The sequence below is a fragment of the Stegodyphus dumicola genome, chromosome 1 (genome assembly GCF_044657685.1).
Source record: "Stegodyphus dumicola isolate Sdum_Otavi_A_Nest chromosome 1, ASM4465768v1".
NCBI lineage: Eukaryota > Metazoa > Arthropoda > Arachnida > Araneae > Eresidae > Stegodyphus > Stegodyphus dumicola.
In genome coordinates this window covers 106495641-106517053 of record NC_140768.1, presented here as the reverse complement: position 1 = coordinate 106517053, position 21413 = coordinate 106495641, and the positions used below count along the sequence as shown (strand labels likewise).

The following is a 21413-nucleotide window of genomic DNA, read 5'->3' as shown; positions in this document are numbered from 1 at the left end:
TCAATATTAAAATTTATGATGCATTTTATGTATATATGTAAAATATGCATTGGAAGTATAAATCTTTTCAGATTTATACATTATATAAATATATAGATTATTATATTTTTCTATATAGATTATTATATTTTTCTGAAAGTTTTATATAATTTAAGGTTATACATTACTAAGTTTTGGTAAAAATTTTTAATTTTGTTATTTCTTTATTGATAATAGCAAATATTGCAAATTTTATTTTTTAATTTGTGTTTTTAAAATTATCAAATATTTTCAAAATGCTGAAATTTTGAAATCTTGTAAAGTATACAAAAAGTGCTATAAGTGAAATGTATCACTCAAATTAGAGTAAAATTTGCAATATTTTTCCAAGGCATGTATTAATTTTAAGATAAAATATTGAGCAAATATTCAGTAATGTAATCAGTTATATCAATTTTTAAATTTATCCATAAACATTGATAAAGTTAAAATAAAAAAGAATTTTAAAAAAGTTCTTTTTTAATTTAAAAATTAAAATTTTAGGAAATTAAAATAAGAATATTATTTTAATTAAAATTTGCAATTTAATGAAAATTTTAAGAAAGAAGGGGGAGAAACTGATAGTCTGCCTTTTTCAGCTTGAAGTAATACAGTGCACAGTCTTTAATTTGGACGTCCATAATCCAGAATGATCTTTAATCTGGACCTCGAAGCTACAAACTTTCTGCGCATGCATAGCGTTTATGAATACACATAATACGTTTACGCATGCGCGTTTAATGTATAAAGGACGGTATAAGCTAGGCTAAAATTATCTAATTATCTATTTCAGTTAAAGTTGCAGATTGCGTTGTTCAGACTGTTAGAGCAATTTTATAAAAACTAAGCTTGAACTTTCGATTATGTCAAAAAGAGTTTCCGATTCTGAAGCTGCCAAAGGATCTACAAAGCGAAAGCATGTTACGATGTTCATCAAACAAAAAGTGGAATTGCTGCAAAAAATGGATAAAGGCATGAAGAAAGTGACAGAGAGATTAGTGAAAATGAAAAAATTTCAATTGACAAGTTAGTCGGGGTTCTCGGCACAGTAATTACAGGACTTGAACAGTGGAACTTTGTAACTGAACAAGAAATTATGTCTGTTTATAGAATTAAGGAGAAAGTATTAGCACATAAAATGAAGCAACTTAAACAACTTACATTGAAAGAAATGTTTAATAAAGTAAACAAATAAATATTAAGCTTTTTTTTTTTTTTTTTTTTTGTTGTAAATTTTGATATCCTTTAGATAATAATTGCTCTTTGTTTCATAAATTACGGTTTCATATTTATAATTTTATAATTTCTGCATGCCATATTACCAGATTTAAATTGATGATCTATAATCCAGAAAAACCAATAATCTGGAATCGACGAAGTCCTGCCGAGTCCGGATTAAAGACTTTGTACTGTAGGAGTTGAGATTATAATTCCTCAATGAAACCCCTTTTTAACCTTATTTAAGTATCTTCATGTTTTTATTATTCATTTGAAGAATGCAGTATAGCCACCTGTATATTAAATGCAGCTTGATTTTAACAAGCATCTTATTTTTGATAAATCATTCATTTGTTTTTTTCCAGGAAAATATGAATTTGAAGAAGAATCTAAAGCATTTTTAAAGGAAAATCACATTGAATGCTTCAAAGATTTAAAAATGGGTCTTGGTGCTAAAGATCTGAAGATGGGATTTGGCAACAAGCTATCTGGCAATTTTTTGAAAGAAACTCGAACTATGGGTGCTGTTGAAGCTGCAAAACTTGGGGCAATTTTAAAGCGCAAAGATAGACCTAAAGGAAAGACACCTGTATGTTGGACACGTATTTCTCAGTATAGTCCAATCTATATTTTGATCACTGCTTGTTTAAAAACTTTTTGTTTAAACCATATTTTAATTAATCTTATTAACAATGCTTTAGGAAATGTTGTACATTCTTTTGGAAATGAAGCAGCATTTAAAGTGAATCAATTTATTAATGCATCTGTACATTTTAAGTGTCACATGAAAACTTTATTTGTTGTTGGTAATATTAGAATTCTTTTAATACTCTCTGATTATCTGCATTTCCCTTGAAAAGTTGCAGATTTGTTGCTGAATTTGGAGAGCATTTGAGAAATCATTGACATAATTTTTCACCAAGCTGCAATAGGCAAGAGCCATTTTTAATATGGTGGCATGTTAAGAATTCCATCAGTAGAATTAGCAGTTAGTGAAATTAAAAAACTGTGTTTTTATCGTGGTTTACTGTCTTTACCATGGATATGAGAATTTACTTCCTTTGAATTTGGTCAGTATCAACTTGATATGAATCACTGCACTGTTGTTGATTGGAATAGTTACATAAGGGAAGTCTTTGGCCATCTAGACTGCCATTTAAAATAGTCGGCAATATTTGTAATGCAGTCAAATACCGAAAATCTGCCAACTCCTGAAATCCGCGTTGCTTCTCAAAATATAAACATTCAGTTTTATAGGTTCCAGAAACCGCAACACTGAGTACGAAATATCGAAGAAAAGATACTTACCGAATAATGATGTCATAATTACCAAATAATAATAATTCATAATGGAAATACCAAATTATTGACATAAAAAAAGTTAAAAAAAATAAAAGTTTTTCCCTCTAATCTCTGCATCGAGGTAAAAAAGCAGACGATTCACTCAACTCTTCGTTTAAGTTTATGATTCACGTTGTTGTATTTTCTGAGCTTTGTTATTTCACGAGATTGTTTAGTGCTGCCTTTTTTTTTATCCTGATATTTTTTAAATAAATTAAGAATATTTTAAATTTCAGCCCTTTTTAATACAATGACAGATAAAAAACGCACTCATGATTTTACTGCTTGCAACGTTCAAAAACACATAGCATTGATGGTAACACAAAAAGTGCAAATTCTGCAAAAGATGGAGGCAGGTGCTACTCCTCAATTTATAGCTGAATGATATGGAATTGCGACACAATTGTGTATGATATACGGAAAAATAAAAAAAAAGCTGTTGAAATTTTACAGCAACAATGATTCTAACACTGGTTTCTTTGCATGAGGTGAAATCAGCAAACCTCTATTCTGTGTACATATAATACAATGAATAATATAATCAATTTATACAAGTAATAATAATTTAATGCATATAATAAGTTATTGCAATAATGTGTATAATAATTTAATTAAATGTATCTAATACGCTTTATTTATTTTGCACTTTTAGTCTGAATATTATGATTTATCTTTTCTGTCCTGAAATTCTAAAATCTGCACAACCTCTGGTCCCAAACTTTGTGGATTTCTGGACTTCTACTGTATTAAAATGATAATATTATCGAAATTCACGAAAGTCTGTTTTCACATCACAAAATAATGCTGGTCTTCTCCAGTGGGTGTACAGCGGGATTTGCCAAGAAAAAAAAAAAAAAAAAAAACATTTTTAGTTGCTATGCATAACTGCAAATGTTGTTTTCAGACAGAATGATATACCCAGTCTTATGACTTCATATTAATCTTAGCTTGCTAACCGAGGGTCCCCCCTTCCGCCGCTGATTTCTTTGGGAAGTTGTTTAATTTTGCATTAAAAGTTTCTAATTTTACAGATATCTGTTATATTATTTTTTGCCTTTGAATTTTGCTTCACTTAACCTTATCGTAAATATTTTGGAGATTATTTTTATACTTTGAATTTTTCGCCATATCATCAGCTTTTGGTGATATCTGAATCTGCCCCCAATAACAGAACAGTACCCTTATTCGTATTAACAATTTAGGAAAACATGTTTTATATGATAATAGATGTTTTAAGGCATATATAATTTTTTTAGGTTTTATGATTTGGAAACTGTGTAAAATAAAGACAATTAAACCAAAAATTTTGAGTAACCAATTTATTATTACTTTGTGACATTCTGGAGATAAGATTTATGACTATGTAATACAAATTAATTCTTTAATGAAAGTCTGTGGAACCAGATTAAGGTACCTTAAAAAATATATAGCTTTTTGACTTTCATTATACGTTTTTTTATTCAGATGGTAATGAAATAAAAAAAATGCAAAAATTTGCTATAATTCTAATTGTAACTGTATTCATGAAGTAAATAGTGATAAAACTTCATGATAAAAGCATTCTGTATATCTTTACTGGATTCATTTGCTAATGCTCATGCCAATAAAAATTTTGTTTCTGTGGATCTTTTGAGTTAATCTGCTAACTTTAGCAGATTAAAGCAGTGATTTCAAACATTTTGCAGTTGGCAGCATACTTTGCTGAATATCTGTTATCTTAGGATACAGTGGTTTGGATTTTGAGTAATTAATGTCAATGTTAGGTAATTTTATGCAGCCTTTCGTAAATTGAAATGGATGAATGCCTTCATGATAGAAGCCTTTCTGATTAACCTAAAACTAAAAAAAAAGTATATGTGATAATTATAGCACATTTATGGTTGACAGCTCAAAATATTGGATTAAAGTTTAACCTTTGCTTAAGAACTGTGTCTACTTTCGCTTTATAACGCAGCATGGAAATTTTAATGCAGCACATATTGCTAAATATAATATTTAATGCATGAAATGCTATTAAATGCCAAATGATACAAAATTCTAAAAATTCTTATAATATTAATATTCTTTTTTTCTTTTTCTGGCCTTTGTTGTAAACTGCATTATTAATATTTTCCAGATTGATCAAATAGTGTGCAATATTTGCAACCGTGGAGACGAGGAAGCTAGTATGCTTCTTTGTGACGGATGCGATGACAGTTATCATACTTTCTGCTTAATACCTCCTCTGAATGAAATACCTAAAGGTGACTGGAGATGCCCTCGTTGTGTTGCTCAGGTAATCAATCTGTACAGCATTGTTCTCAAGGCTGGCTTAACCATTTCTCTGCCATTTTGAGTGTAGTAAACTACTATTTTACGTCAGTTCAGAATCTAGCTCTTTGCATTAAAAATTAATAGCTTTATATAAATATGTTATTTCTGCATCTCCTCCAGTATGAAAATACTGTTAAAACAAAAATCTCTAAATTAAAAAAAAAAAATAAATAAATAAAATAAAATTAAAAAAAAAATAGTTCTCCAAAATAAAAAAAACTTAGTTAAAGCTTTAAATAGCGCGAGTTAGTCTTATTATGCATTATATTACCTAATTAAATATCTGATATAAATTAAATCCATTTGATATAATTCTGACAATTGTAATTCAACGAGATTTTACTAATATTTTATTAATTAGTATTCTGAATAATATTTGTCTCTGTTAATTGTAAATTGTTATAAAAAATGCATAATTTTTCATTTTAGCAGTGTAATTAGCATGTCAGAATGTACTAAATGTATGTTTTCCATTGATACTTCAGTCTTTTTCAAAATATTTTTTGCTTTGGGAAAAATTTAAAAAATAAATATTCATTTGTAGGAAAGTTTAATTTGGTATCATTGAAAAGGAGAATGGGAATTAAAAGCATAAAAATGTGCATTTCATACCTGAACAGATATAAAAGGTGTAATATTTTGTATTGTAAAGACATTAAATAGCATATTTCTGATAATTTCGAAAGGTTAAAGGGACCTTTGAATAAAAGAAAGGCACAGTTAGGCTAATTGAGTTTTTACATATTAAACTAAGGACCATTTGTCATTCAAATAATTTCTGAATAAATAATTCCAAATAATCTCTTGATTGTCCCACTATAAGACAAAAAAATACAACCCTGGAGTACCAGTTCTTCATTTTGGATTCAATTCCAGTAAATACGTTAGATGCAGGAATTTTCATGCCTTTCCTGTGCATAGCATGAATTTCCATTAGAGAATCCTTCGTGAAAGCAGTTGACAGGTATATGCCTAAGTGCATTTTGTAAAATATGACTTTAGTAAAAATTTTAAGACTTTTATCTTATTAGCTTTTTGTTAGTATTCTGGTCAGTTATTTTAGGAACGTTTTATGATTTGAAGTTTTAGACAGTAATATTTTAGAAGTATATTTTATTAACTGAATCATATGAATATTTAGAAGAGAATGGCAAATATGCTTTCAAGTCTGGTTTACTGAATGTCCTAGAAGAATTTGACTTGCTGTTATCTGATTGTATTTGTAAACAATTAATATTTCTTAAAAAGAATCTTCAGTTAGTAAAATTATGTGAAAAAGTAATTTATATATGGGAATTATACTATAAATCACTGTTATTTGAAAACAATTTTTTAATTCATAATAAGGGCCAATGCATAATAATTTTTTTTCCCTTAAATGGAAATAAATTTTATTTTTATTCTTGGGTACACCAAATATTCTAGTTCATTGTACCTTGAGCAAAATCTTCTATCTTCTCACCCAGAGGTTAACTGCTTTTTGCTTTTTCTCCTTCGTAACAAATGTCCTCTGCATTACTGATTTTTACAGCAGAATGTAGTTATAAGTTATGTAAATTTCTTCTTGTACTGCATATTAGTATTGCAACATTTTAGCTTTATTAGTTTAGAAAAAGTAATTGTTTGAAATATAGCTATAAATTATTAAGAATTATTTAAGAAATTAGTATTTAATAATAAATTATTTTTTAATTGCAGGAAGTATGTAAGCCTCAAGAAGCTTTTGGCTTTGAACAGGCACAACGAGAGTATACATTGCAAGAGTTTGGTATGAAGGCTGATGAATTCAAGAACAGTTATTTTAACATGCCTGTACATGTAAGTTTCAGAAGAAATGAGTAGTAGACTTTTTGGGGGTGGGGGAATAAATTCAAATAATTTATGTACATTTAAATTCCCTAAATAATTGATATTACTACCTTTAGGATTTTTAATTTAATTTAATTTAATTTTTAATGTTAATATTTACAAAAAAATTTTTTACTATAACAAGTTAGCATTGACACTCAACTTTACCTACATAAGCGCCCTCTATATAATTTGAAGAACACACTTACTTCTCTTTCACAACACTTTTGCAGACCCCAACACTCATATAGTAGGTAAGTTAGAATTAAAACTTACTATTTACTTGCTTTAAGTATTTTTTTAATAGTATCTAAGTATTTTCTAAATATGAAATTATATTTTTAAATATATATTTGTTTTTTAAAAATTGTGAATTAGTTCGTTTTGTTTCTTATTGGTTTATATGGATTATGTATAGTTCTTTTATAGTTTCTTTTTATTGATATGCATATTCGTGTAGGGGAAGTTTCTGTAGACAAGGGTTTCTAAAATACAATGGTTTCTAGATTTTATTATTTTATAAAAAATTAATTTTTTTAAAAATTTAATTTTTTAAGAAAAAGTTTAATTCTTGACTTTACTTGCTTGTTTCTCAAAAGACTTCATTAGTATTTTCCTTTTTGAACTTTAATTCTTAAATGTTAATACTTAAATGTTAATTTCTAAGGGTACCACTTTATTGGAATTACTTTTGGTTTTGACTTTTACCCTTTCCTGCATGAATGATGAAACACGAATTGAATGATTGGAGAGTTAGGTTTGGAGGCAACTTCTCCTTGATAAGTCTGTCTCCTGCCTACTCAACGGTCATTCACATATGCATTTTTTAAAAAATTGTTTAATTTAATTTTAATTTATTAAATTAGTAGATTTATTTTCATGGATAGATTTTGAACTTGATTTGCTTATGCTTCTGAATTTAAATGATATTGTAGATTAGTTCGAGAATTAAATCTTTTACATGTTTGTACCTTTTTTTTTTTTTTTTTAATTATTTTGGCTTTTTTCTTTTTTTAGAATTTAAATTTGCTTTTTTACTTTTATACGTATTTGTTAAAAATTTAAATTTGTTTAAATTTAAATTTCATTCCTTGCAGCAATGGCGCAAAGAATATTTAATTAAAAATGTATTTAAATTTAATTTTTTAATTAAATTCAATTTATTCTTATGAAATAATTTATGTACATTATATTTTTTTATTTGCATAACTATAATCAGGGTTCGTACGGTCCTTAACAGTCCTTAGGTTTTTCAGAATCGGTTTTTGGTCCTTAAAAGTCCTTAATTGTGGACAAAATTGGCATAATGTTCTTAATTTTAATCATCTGAAATTTCTGTCTATTTTTATGACTGCCATTTTGAGTGTGAATTAGCATTTTGGAGAAATATTTTTGGCAAATCTGTAACAAATATGGTTATTTTTTGAATGGGTTCATGGGTTATAATTAGTTCCTTTTCTGACATAAATGGTGGGTTACTTGAATTTCTGGGCGAGAAGTGGAACATAAATATTTCGATATTATGTCATTTTTTCTAATGAAGAGTTGTGAAAGAACTTTTTGCTTTGGGGGATGTGAATTCTTTTAAACAGCTCTAAATTTGGTGACTTAATCAACATTTTGGTATTTCTAAGATCAGTTTCTATAGAAAATTTTTAATTTGGAGATCTGGGAATTTTTCGACTACTTTTTTTTTTTTTTAAAACATTATAACATTGGTAAATTTCATTAAAATAATGATAATATATTGAAATTGTATTTAAGAAATAACATTAAAATGAAACACTGTCATACTATAAAGTGACATAACATTCATTTTGGCGATTTATTATACAGTATTTTGAACCTGAAAAATGAACAAGGTAATAAATGCTATCAAAGTGCTGTTTATGAAACAGTTCTTAGCAAAGAAAATAGCTATGTAAAAATAGCTCTACTGCCCAGTGCCTGTCCTAAATTATAAACATTTTGACATTTGTAGGTTTTGTTGCTGTATGGGTCACTAAATTCTAAAAATTCTGCTACACAGGCTCTGTAACCGATCCTTACCATGTATCATTTCATATTTATTTTGAATGTTTATATAACTAAAGAAATAAAATTAGCGGCCTTAGTCTAAATGCAAAATTTTTTTTTAGAATAACAGAAATTTTTAATTAAATCCAGAAATTCTAAAATTAAGAGAAAACATATTGAAGAAAAAAACTGTATACAGAAAGAGAAAGAAAATTATTCCTCAAACATATGTACAGTTATTATTGTGTAAATTAACCACTTGTTTATAATTTCAGCCTTTAAATTAAATTCTCCTTTCCATTTCCTCACCAGAATGCAGGTCACTTAGATTTTTTTTAAACCAAAGTTTTCGGATTCTAAGACAGTGTGTGTTTCTGGTCTGTGCTTACACTGCATTAGTTCCTATCAGCTTTGAAAATTTGTAATTATTCATATGTGCTTTAACTCTTTGTAGACCATAACGGCCCAGACGGTCTTTCATTCAAACGACCACAACTGTCCCAAACGGCTGAAATTCCGATGTTGTTTTCTTCCCTCCCCTAAGGTGCAGTTTCCCCAAATGCATTGTATCAGTTTATTGAAGACAGCTTGTCCTTAAAGGATTTATTTCTATTTTCTTATCTTTATTTGTTAGAAGTAGAAAGGATGTCATTTGAAATCTTCACTCTTCTTTGTGCATTAATGGATAGGTAGGTAAGGAAATTACTGTGACTTTCAAAAAACATTTCGAGCAGTTCAGTATCTTAACATACAGGTTAGCGAAGGCTTCAGTTTTCAAAGAGTTAACACTGCCAACATTTGAATTTGTCAATAATGATAAAGTTGCTGAACTAGCATAGTTACAAATTAAATTGTGTAGTCTTTGACTATTAGTCAACATTTTTAGTTTACATTTAACTGTTCCTGTTAATTACATCACCAGAAGTTGTAGTTGATTTTGCTAGGATAATAACATGCCTTTAAGTTCAAATTTCTTTTTAAATAAGAGGTTCTTTTATCTCACTTTATAGTTACTTTCAGACATAGTGATAATTTGCTGCACATCTCTCAGGGGTTTTGGACTAACTTTTGACAGATCAAGTAAGACCTCATAATAACATAGTCAAGAGGTTCATAAGTTAGAAGATAAAACATGCAGAAATTATTGGGAACAGTGGTTTGCTTATTGAAACAAATTTCTAATTATTAGATGATGCTTAAAGAGAAGGAAATTTTTTTTAATTGGCCAAAATATCTGCGAAGGTTTAAAACTAAAAAGATGCCTAAATATTTTGTTGAGGGTTGTTCCTACAAAACATAAATGTTTTGTGGCTTTTAATGTGTAATTGTCTAATATCATTTAAGAATCAGTGTCATAAATTACATATATTTTCACGTCTGGGATATTATTAAATTGTGATTTTAGTAGCGCATTTTAAACCTATATTTAAAAAATAATAATAAAATAAAAATTTTAAAAAGTGGCCTTGTAAATCTATAATAACTAAGAGCACCTAACTACCTAATTTAATTATTTGTAATTAATTGCTCACCCTTAAAAGTTATCTGTGCATGTTAAAGCAAGTTATTGCCCTGTATTAATTCTTGCTGTGGTCACAAGATACCACCTCAAAATGTAAAAATTAATGTAAACTTATTCCTTATAGTTAGTGAGACTTATAATACAAAGCGATTAATCACCTCTGGGGCTTTAGTGGTTTATTGGAACCTTAAAGTATGTTAACGGGCTTACAATCTCAGTAACTCTACATGAAGCTATGACATTAACTGTAACTAACAATTAACAGACAGACTATAACTAACTTTCAAAATTTGCCAACTGTGCCTGCATCAGACTTTCATGTTTGTTCTGATTAGCAGGTCTCTCTCTAGGAAGCAGCAGTGGTGGCAATAGCTAGTCTTCTGTTATTATTTTTTCTAATAAAGAGCTCTTAAACAATTTTTTGCTTTTAGAGATGTGAGTTCTTTTATTAAACAGTTCTAAATTTGCCGACTTATCAACATTTTGGTGATTTTAAGATCAGTTTCTATAGAAAATTTTTAATTCTGAGGTTTTTTCGACAATTTTTTTTAAAACATCGTAGAATTGATAAATTTCATTAAAATAATGGTAATATATTGAAATTATATTTAAAAAATAACATTAAAATGAAACATTTTTATTTTTCGCTGTCATGTTATAAAGTTTCATTTTGGCAACTTATACAATATTTTGAATCTGAAATATGAACAAGGTATAATGCTATAAAGCACAATTTATGAAACAGCTCTTATCAAAAGCAAAATCAGCTATGTAATTAATTAAAATGTCTTCTTAATTTTTTCATAGTAAGAGTTTTTACCATGTAATTGTCTCAGAAATATGCATCAGTTTTCTCCATAAAATTAATTTTAAACTTTCCCCCCCCCACCATTTTTCACCCAAAATATTTCTGGCATTTTGCTGTTACAGAATTGGTAAGGATAATTTTTCTTTATTATTTTAGACATTGAAGCTTAGAAAATTTAGAAGCATTTGAAGGCAAGATTTATAGACCCACGATTCGAGAAATATGTGACAGTTAAAAATATCTCCATGGTATCAAACACGTAATGGATGTATTTTTCAGAAAGCTTGCAATGAATTTCTTACCTTTTGGAGAACATCTGGAAGAACAATGAAAACATATTTGAATGTTTTTCTTCTGATACTAGAATCTTTTTCTTAACATGCATAGCTTCCCTTTATTTTCTTTACTTTTCACTAGATACAAGCATGGAAAATATCAAAAATGCTTCTAATCTTATAACATGGGCAGGCATCATAGAAAGAGATTTTTTATTAATAAGGAAATTGAAAACTTACAATTTAAAAGATTCATCTAATATGTCTTAATGCATCATACGTACAGCTGGCACTAGGCATTTTCCCACCTGATGCAATCTCTGTGGGATCCTAAATTCTGCTGCCTTTGCCTTTCTAAATTCTGCTTTCAATGCCTGATGTAAATTCTAAAAGTTTTGCCATTTCTAGATTTTTTTATTCGGTGTGCCATTTCTAGATTTTGTCGTTCGGTTGAATGTTCATATTACTAAAGAAATAAAATTAGCTGCTTTTTATATTCATTCTAAATTCATTTAGTGTTTTTTAGAATAGCAGAAATTCTTAATTAAATCCAAAAATTCTAAAATGAAAAGGAAATGTGTTGAAGAAAGAAACTGAATACATAAAGAAAATTATTCTTCAAAGATATATGACATATACATGTATTATGATATTATGTAAATTACCCAATTGTTTATAATTTTAGCCTTTACTATAATTTCCCATTAGAGTTACTGAGCTAGATTAAATTTAAATTAGATTGCATAATCTTTGACCTAGTAGTCCACATTTTTAGTTTGAGTTTGACTGTTCTTGTTTAATTACATCACCGTGAGTTGTAATTAATTTTGTTAGCATCAGAACATGCCTTTATGTTCTAGGTTCTTTTTTAAGGCTTATTTAAACCTTTGTCTGATATTGTTTGGGAAGGCTTCAAATTAAAATGACGGATAAATATTTAGATGAGTGTTGTTACAAAACAGAAATGTTTTGTAGCTTTTAATCTGTAATTATCCTAATATAATTAAGAATCAATATCATAAATTACATGTATTTTAAATTGTGAAATTTTATTAGATTTTGATTTTAGTAGAGCTTTTTAAAAAAATATTGTTAAAATAAAATTTAATAGTGGCCATGTAAATCCATAATGACTAAGGTTATCAAACTACCCAATTTGATTATTTATAACTAACTACTTACCCTTAAAAATTATCTCTACATATTTAAGTGAGTTATTGCCTTTCATTAATACTCACTGTGGTTACAAGATAAAACACAAAAATGTAAAAATTCAAGTAAACTTATTCTTTGCATCTAGTGAGACTTAAAATAATACAAAACAACTTATCACCTCTGGTGCTTTAATGACTTATTGGAACCTTAAAGTATATTATCTGGGTTACAATCCCTGGAACTCGACACGAGGCTACAACACTAACTGCATCAAAGAGCCTGACTAACTTTCAACACTTGCCAACCGTGCCTATCAGGCCTTTCAGGTTTGTTCTAATCAGCAGGTTTCTCTTTAGACAAACAGCAGCGGTTACAATATTCAGTCTTTTTTTATGAATCCTGCTGATTATGGTTTTATTTCTCATTTTAACCTGTGCCAATTGACATAAAATCTGCCTGCTATTTACTAAATCTCTAGCCTGAGCAAGTACGTGACAAAATGAGACATAAAAGAAAAAAATCAACATGAAGCTGTTAGTAAAAAGTAAATTAAATGTCACTGATCTTTTTTTAAAATATGTCAAACTATTATAAGTGTAAAATATTTAATGCTGCTTGATAAATTTTACAAAATTAATTTTATTCTCAAATTTTTTTAAAGATATTGTTTATTAAATCATGTAATTATAATGCATCCTATTTATTTATATTCTTTTTTGTTTGTTTGTTTGTTTGTTGTTAGGATGGTATTAAAAAGTGAAGTTCAGGTATAGATGATATCTTTAATTTAATTTATTTGGTTCCCATTTGTTGATAGGTCCTTAATTTTTTCCATTAATGGTCTTTACATTCTATTTGCAGATACCCTTCATTTCTATTTGCAGAAATGTGTGCGAACCCTGTATATTTAAATTTAATTATTTTCATGATTATTACTGTTGCTTTATAACAAAAAATAAAGCTTTAATCATACATTAATGATGCAGTTTTTATAGAATTAAATGTTTTGAAATTGCGAAACATGAGAATGTGTAGAATAAGCTGGACTAAATCATTCTGTTTATTATTTGTTTTTATATGCAGTAAATGAAATATTAAGAAAACTCTTTGTACTTTGTGATATATAACTAGAAGATAATCTGAAGCAAAAGATTTTAAGACAGTAGTATATATTTTTGTAATTGATATGCAAATTATGTCGGATGAACTAGTGTGGGTCAAATAACAGAGTTGGGAAAATACTGGAATCTTATCTTACAAATATGATGAGATTATTATTTAATAATATTATAGTAGTTCATACTGTTTAATAATATGCTGTCAGAAATTTTAAAGGTATGAAGAATAATAGTGGGACATTTTCTAGATCTATTGTTCAGTGCAAAAATGAAATGGTAGCTGTATAAAGTGTGAAAAAAAATGACTTTTTTTGGAGGGGATAAACCATGTAATTTTTCTTTTAATTGTTAGTTGTTTTGATGATGGTCTTTAAGGTATCCTGGCATTTGCAAGGTGTTGTTTGTAAATAGTGAAACAATTCATTTTTCTGAATTTAAGAATTTTTAGTGGCTTTTTAGAAAGTAATATAATATGCCTTGGCAACAGGTATCTTAAATATTATAACAGGCACATTATTTGTTAATCTGACATAAATAATGTTTTCTTTAATTGTTGTCTTCAAATCTTTATGAAATTTTTTATGATACATAATAATTTTCATTTATTTTTCACATTATTATTTTGAGAACATGAACTTATGTATGAAAACATAAAATTATATAAACTTATTTTATTTTTGTTGTAAGTTTTATTAATAATTTGAATTATTTTATTCCTATAACTTTCTTTGAGGAATTATTTATTATTATTATTATTATTATTTTGGTTTTGATTTTTAGTTGTATCTCATATTTAAAATCTTTTACATTATTATTTTGTTTGTAAGCTATGTTTCATATTTTACATTACTGTTTTTTAATATGGAATGTAATTTAAAAAAATATGGGTCTGAGTTCACAGTTCATTTTATATGATACCAAGCTATGTCTTAAATCTACCTAAAAATACAGGAAGTAAATAATTTGGGGGGGATATTCAAAATTTTGTAAGATAAAATATGAATTTTTCTGAACACATCTAAATATCTTAACTATAAAAAGTCTTTAAATATCTTAATTGTAGAAAGTCCCATTTTCTTTGGTGGAGAAAGAGTTTTGGAGGATTGTCAATGCTGTTGATGAGGATGTGACTGTTGAGTATGGTGCAGACCTTCATACAATTGATCATGGATCTGGTTTCCCAAATAAGAAAACAAAAAGCTTGTTGCCTGGTGATGAGGTATAGGTTTTCGATCTTTCAATAAAAATATAGTAAAATAATGTTTTTTATTTATTCAAAAATTTTTATTAGCTGTTTTTCTATTCTGTAATACATTTTAGAGAAGTTTGATTATCATTAAAAAATGTATTTTTATTACTGCTTACAGGAATATGTGACATCAGGTTGGAATTTAAATAATTTACCTGTTCTTGAGGGATCGGTTTTAAAGCATATCAATGCTGATATCTCAGGAATGAAAGTAAGTATTTTTTGCTCAACCTTTTGTATGTGTGCATATTATCTGTTGTTGTATTATTTTTTTGCATATATGCTTGTAAAATATAAGAATTAATACTCATTTGTTTAAAAATATATTAACTTAAAAGGATCAAGTTTTTTTATAATTACTTTTAATAATAGTTAATTAGAATTTTTATTTATAATTACTACTAATAATAATTTAATAGAATTTTTATTTGTAAATCTTTCTGGTAATAATCCTTTAAATGTAGATACCTTGGACATATGTTGGAATGTGTTTTGCAACTTTTTGCTGGCACAATGAAGACCATTGGAGCTATTCAATTAACTACCTTCACTGGTAATATTCCTAAATTATATTGTTTGATTTTTATTATGAATATAAATTATTTTTTTTATTTATGTTTCTTTTGTGTGAACAAATAAGTATATTTAATTTTGTGTGAAATTTCAGTTTTAAAATTATATGTCAATATTTATGTAAGAAAAGGTTACTTAGTATTAAAATCATAACCCTCTAAAAGTAAGATAGTATTGTTATCATGTTATATTACCATATATTCTGGCTTATAATTCACACTTTTAATTTAAAAAAAAAAAAATAATAAGATCGAAATTTACGGGTACGCATTACATGCCACATATAAAAACAATAACTTTAAAAATAAGAAAAAGATAAGCATACGGAAATTAGATGTCTGAATGTACTTAAATGCTGTTTATTTAAAAGAAATGATATACCAGGGATGGGCAAACTTTATCGGTCACAGGCCAAAAATCTAAAAAAAAGAAAGTTTGCTGGGCCAAGCTAAATTTTTCTAAAATTTTGAAAACAATATACATGTATTACAACTTGAATATGTTAATGAGATGAATTGCGATTTCATTTTTAAAAGTTCCTTATATTGAGGTCCAAAGTCAGATGTACTGATTTTATTTAAGGATCGAATAAATCTTCTGAAATAATTCTTTCTAAGGTTCATAATTGAAAACATTTGTACACATGCAAACAAAGCACTGATTTGCTGGACGTGAGATATTAAATTTGTTAACTTTCTACTTTCGATAATGAATTGTAAAACTTTTTTGCCTTTGTAGGTGAATAGCATATTTCTGGAAATTTATCTGTTAGTTTGTCAAAATCTATTGCGAAACTTTTCTCCCCCATAGAACTAAATTAGTCAGTGCCATAAATTGAGTACTCAAAGTTACTTAAAGTTTTCAATTTCATTTGTGTTGCTTTTTGTTCACTTTCAGGTAAATTAATGTACACTGTTTCTTGTTACAATATTCCATTGTAACAGTTTTCTAAGACCCAATTTGCGATACCTTTTCCTTGGATAGGCCATTTTGTTACTTCTCTTTGGGCATATTAATTATTGTGATTTCATTTTTCTTCCAATCACATATGGAGCTTTCACCAATACCAAACATCCTTGCTTCAGTACAATTGCACGATTTCTGTTTTCTTTCGCAAACTGAATAGCATTTGAAACTAGCACTGTATTAATTTTGTTTGGCAGGCGTCATATTTACTACTAAAAGGAACACTAAATCAACCGTATTAAAACTAAAGCAAATGCAGTACTAAAGCCTTCGATGTTCACTTTAAAATCACAACTTCAACAAACTACAGAAAGAGAAAGAACCTGACTCCTAATTCCACAAATTCATTTGGGTTGAAATTGCATTCTTACTCCAAATCATGCCCCCCCCCATTTTCTTGAAACCCTAGAATAACATTCTTGTGCATACCTGCATTGAATAGAATGCATCCTCTTTTCAGAATTATTTACTTCCTCAACCATTTCCACTGCACACATATTGTTCTCCTCATTGCTTGCCAGTTCATAATATTATTGTTTGAAAGCCGGGGAAAATTCTTCAAATGAATGACTTCAAAAAATAAGAAACATCTCACATGTATTTTTCAAGTTTCTTAATAAAGAAAAGAGTGCACATTATCCTGCAAATATACCTAAAAATAAAAAACTGTAGCTTGAAATTATAGGTTCGCATTATATGCGCAAATATATAGTATATTATCACATATACATTCAGACAGTGATTTGTGCAGCCTAGCCTGAAATGCTAGATAATCTGAACATTAGGTCTAAAAAAGCATGAAATTTTTAGTAAAGCAAGTTATTTTTAAAAATTAACCCCAAAATTATTTCTTAGAAATAATTCTTGCTTTTTTATCACTGAAGCAAGAAACATAATGTTGCATAATACTTGAAAAATAAGTTGGCTTTTCATCCAGATTATCATTTTTGGTTTATAATAATTTTAATATATTGTATTCAGATAATGTACATTTGTTGCTTTATCAGATTGTTTTATGCAGACATTTGTATATCTGACCTCTTGATGGTAATCAAGGATCATATTATTGTGTATATTGTTTTTCTTTATGAATTCACCTGTAATAACTTTATAGGGGTGAACCCAAAACATGGTATGGAGTTCCAGGTGGCAAAGCTGAATCTTTTGAAGATGCGATGAGATCTGTTGCTCCAGAGCTTTTTGATGCTCAGCCTGATCTCTTACATCAGCTGGTCACCATAATGAATCCAAATCTTCTGATTTCTCAAGGTGTACCCGTAAGTCATTGCTTTCCTACCTTGAATCGGATGTAATTTTTAGTATTCATCCTTCAGTAGTCACTTCTTAAATTGTTATATATATATATATATATAATTTATTTCCTAAACAGTATTGATTAATTGATTATATTATCTCCTAAGTTTAATTAAAGTAGAATTATTTTAAAAGTGTGCATCCATATTGGTAAGTTATATTTTGAAAGATGTTTTGAAGTAATTTGAAAGCAAAATGTTAATAATGTTTTAACGGGGACTGGAGTTAAATCATCACGAAGAATAATATATCAATTGTAAAAGGAAAAATTAAAACATGTAATTATTGTCATTGATCGGAAATTAGTTGACTTTTCAAGGGGAAGAAACCGACTCCCGTTCAATGAACAATAATTGATAAAAATACGTAAATATAAAAGTGTTTCGTCTTTACTCGAGTTATAAGTTAAAGCCAAACCGGCAATTCTAGTCAGGCCAAAAATTTCCGCGAATAGTTGCTACTCAAAGAACTTATTCTCATGAAGTATTTTAGTCAATTCAATTTGGAGTAAAAATCAATTACTGTAGAGAAATTCTGTAAAACTCGAGTATCCGTCCCCGACACTATCATCTTTATGTATTTGAGTACTATATTATTTGTAGAAATTAAACATTGGAAATTGTCATTATGAAATCGAATTCAAAGTAAAGTTGAAAGAAACATAGAAGATTATAAAAAAGATAAATAATGCAAACTTTGTAAAAACAAATCAAAGAAAACATAAAAATAATATAGAAAATAATATAAATAAGATCAGTGAATGTACATGAAGATATAAAGGCCAGAAAGGTATTAAGTAACTTACATTCTTTCTAGTGGGTTAGTTGGCAAAGTGTTCTCTTCGTGTCTGACTCAGAAGTGTAGGGTGTCCGAAAATTCTTAGCGGCAGTAGGGGCTTTGAATAATATCAGTCGGTAAGACTTGGGTGAAGTAATTTATGGTAGTGGGTGGGACTTGGAATTCTTGAGGGATGTATTTTGTGGAGTTCTTATCTGAGAGAGACCTTCTGTTAAGATTTTTTTGAAAATACTAGTGAATGGAAATTAATTAATTTCTGGCTAATTGTCGTGTTGCAATGTGGGTGGGACTTGGAATTCTTGAGGGATGTATTTTGTGGAGTTCTTATCTGAGAGAGACCTTCTGTTAAGATTTTTTTGAAAATACTAGTGAATGTAAATTAATTAATTTCTGGCTAATTGTCAATGATTAAGAATTTAAGAAAGGAAAAAGGCATTTTCGCTGTCCAAGAGCTAATAGACAGTCTAAAGGCAGGAAATAGGCCCATTTTTTTAGTAACAGTATATATCTGAAGACAATTAGCTTTTTACAATATATACAATTGAGTAATTACACTATATACAAATCTTTCAACTGACAGTCATCCAACTTATACCGCCTTCTCAGGTTTAGGAATAAATTATCATATCTCTATCAGCTAAATGATTTAGAGTGAGTATTTAACGCCTGCTCTTTTAAGGCAATGGTTGATAAATTGAAAGGGAATTAGATTATTTTTGAGAATTTTGATAAGGATCAAAATTTCGCGTTGTAAATCTATTGTATCTGTGCATATAGTTTTAATTCGTTGTATTTGATTAATTAAAGTATTGTTAATTACTTTTTTGGAAATGTTGGAGTTCCAATTTATTAATTTGTTAGTATTGAAATTGAAGTTTCTTGTTTTGTCAAAAAGTAAAATTTTTTTGTAGTTAATGATTTGAAGATCTAGAAAGTCTATGCTATTTTGTGAATTATTAGTTTTATAAAGTTTAAGACAATTCGGATAAATGTCGGAGTTTTCAATTTTACCAAAATTATTAATTGTAATAAGGTCATCAATATATCTGTAGGTGTGTTTGTAGTAATTTAACTCTTGTGGTTGTAGATTTTTTTGGAAGTTAAATTCTTTGACAAATAAAAAGATATTACAGATCGAGGTGCTATCTTTATATATATATATATATATGATTCTCAACAAATTGTTAGCTATTATATATTCACTTTTAGATATGTAGAACTAATCAACAAGCAGGAGAGTTTGTGATTACATTCCCAAGGTCATATCATGCTGGCTTTAACCAAGGCTACAATTTTGCAGAAGCTGTTAATTTTGCTCCTGCTGATTGGGTAATGTATTTAAAAAATTTTCTGAAGCTTTTAATTCATGGTTTTTGTTGTTTTAGTATTAATACTAACATTATCTTAGTCATTGAAAACCTTCTTCATATTTTCTGTTCTTGTTTTATGGATACTCTGCCAAAATTGTAAATATGCATTTAAAGAAAATTTTTTTTTTCACAGTTTGATTTTTCATTTATTATAAAATAAAGAAATGTGTGATCTTTGAGTTTTGTATGAAAAAATCTTCTGTGGACATCATGACTTTCTTGTGTGGTATTAAATTATATATATATTTAAAACTTATTTCCTCGAATTATTATTTTACATTAATTAGCTGATCTCTGAATTCAAGTTGGAAGTTGCATTAAAAAAAGGGCAACTTTTAAATTTAAATATCCTGGTGAATTTTTATTTTTGGGAATTAAACTTCTTGTATTTTTATTTTTCATAACCACTATTAAAACTGCCCCAAATATAAGTATAGGAATCAGGAGACTGCAAAAAAGTTAGATTTTGTTATTTATCCAAAGTTGTTGTATTATTATTAAATTTGGCATTTCCAAAACAGGAATGTTTTCATCAACAGTTGTGAAAGTCAAGGCCAAATAAAGACGTGGGTGGCAGTAGTTGATTGCACTAAAAAGGGAAGATGTTATAGCAGTCCCATATGCAAAATTTCAGCATTCTATAGCTAATTTGTTTTTGAATTACGCGAGATATATATGTACACTGGGCAAAAGGAAAAATGGGACAGTTCTATATCTCCCATTCTAGCCTGGGACAATTCACTTGCGTTCTTCATGTCTCAAAATCAACGACTTTGGATATATATTAGATAGCATTGTTCTAATATAGATATTTTGACACAAAATAGGACTTTTTTCTGAAATGGCATGCCAATTTTTTTTACGTTTCGATTCTACGACTCAAATTATGCCAAACTGCCATCTTTTTAAAAAATTAGCTCTCAAAATTTTAACTGCTCGATGCTAATTGAATTTGATATATATTTATTAATATATCTCCTTTTTCTATTAAATTTACTTGCTTCCTTTTTCCAGAATTCGAAATTTAGGCTTAATACAAATATAATTTGCATGTTTGTATGATTTATTTTTAAAATTTGTATTTTTAAATATTTTGATAAATTTTTCGATTTTTTTTTTTTTTTTTTTTTTTTTTTTTTTTGTTATAATCTATAAAATTTTTAACATCATCTTAAAGTAGGTGTATTTCTAGGCACACCTGCAAAAAATTAGAATTTTTTATTCAAAATTTTCTAAAATATACATCAATTTAGATATTGACGTGTCTTCAAATTTGGCATATTTGTTATTACGCACTTTATTAAAATTATTTGAAAGTATGAAAGATGACCTTTTTTCTGCTCATGTATGGTGAAAAAAAGGAAAGGAAAATAGGTTGCTATAAATTAAGAAGTTTGCTAAGTAAATTATTCTTGGCACAAACTGGAAAAAATGCCTCAAGATAAATTTTCAAATTTCTCCGTAAATTTCACACCAAATTTTAGGCATAATTTGAGTCGTAGAATGAAAAT

The 21413-nt window shown here is 27.9% G+C and overlaps 1 protein-coding gene across 5 annotated transcripts in view; it reads left to right on the top strand.

Moving 5' to 3' along the window:
- Positions 1-21413, top strand: part of Kdm5 (Lysine demethylase 5) — a 172662-nt gene that overhangs the window by 86047 nt on the left and 65202 nt on the right. For all 5 annotated transcript variants that reach the window (XM_085818907.1, XM_085818912.1, XM_085818894.1 and 2 more), the window contains 8 exons: positions 1602-1825; positions 4694-4852; positions 6589-6708; positions 14696-14851; positions 15000-15092; positions 15346-15434; positions 17535-17697; positions 19742-19861. In XM_085818907.1, the coding sequence (XP_085675033.1) occupies positions 1602-1825; positions 4694-4852; positions 6589-6708; positions 14696-14851; positions 15000-15092; positions 15346-15434; positions 17535-17697; positions 19742-19861 (1124 nt within the window). The remainder of the gene's footprint in view (positions 1-1601; positions 1826-4693; positions 4853-6588; positions 6709-14695; positions 14852-14999; positions 15093-15345; positions 15435-17534; positions 17698-19741; positions 19862-21413) is intronic.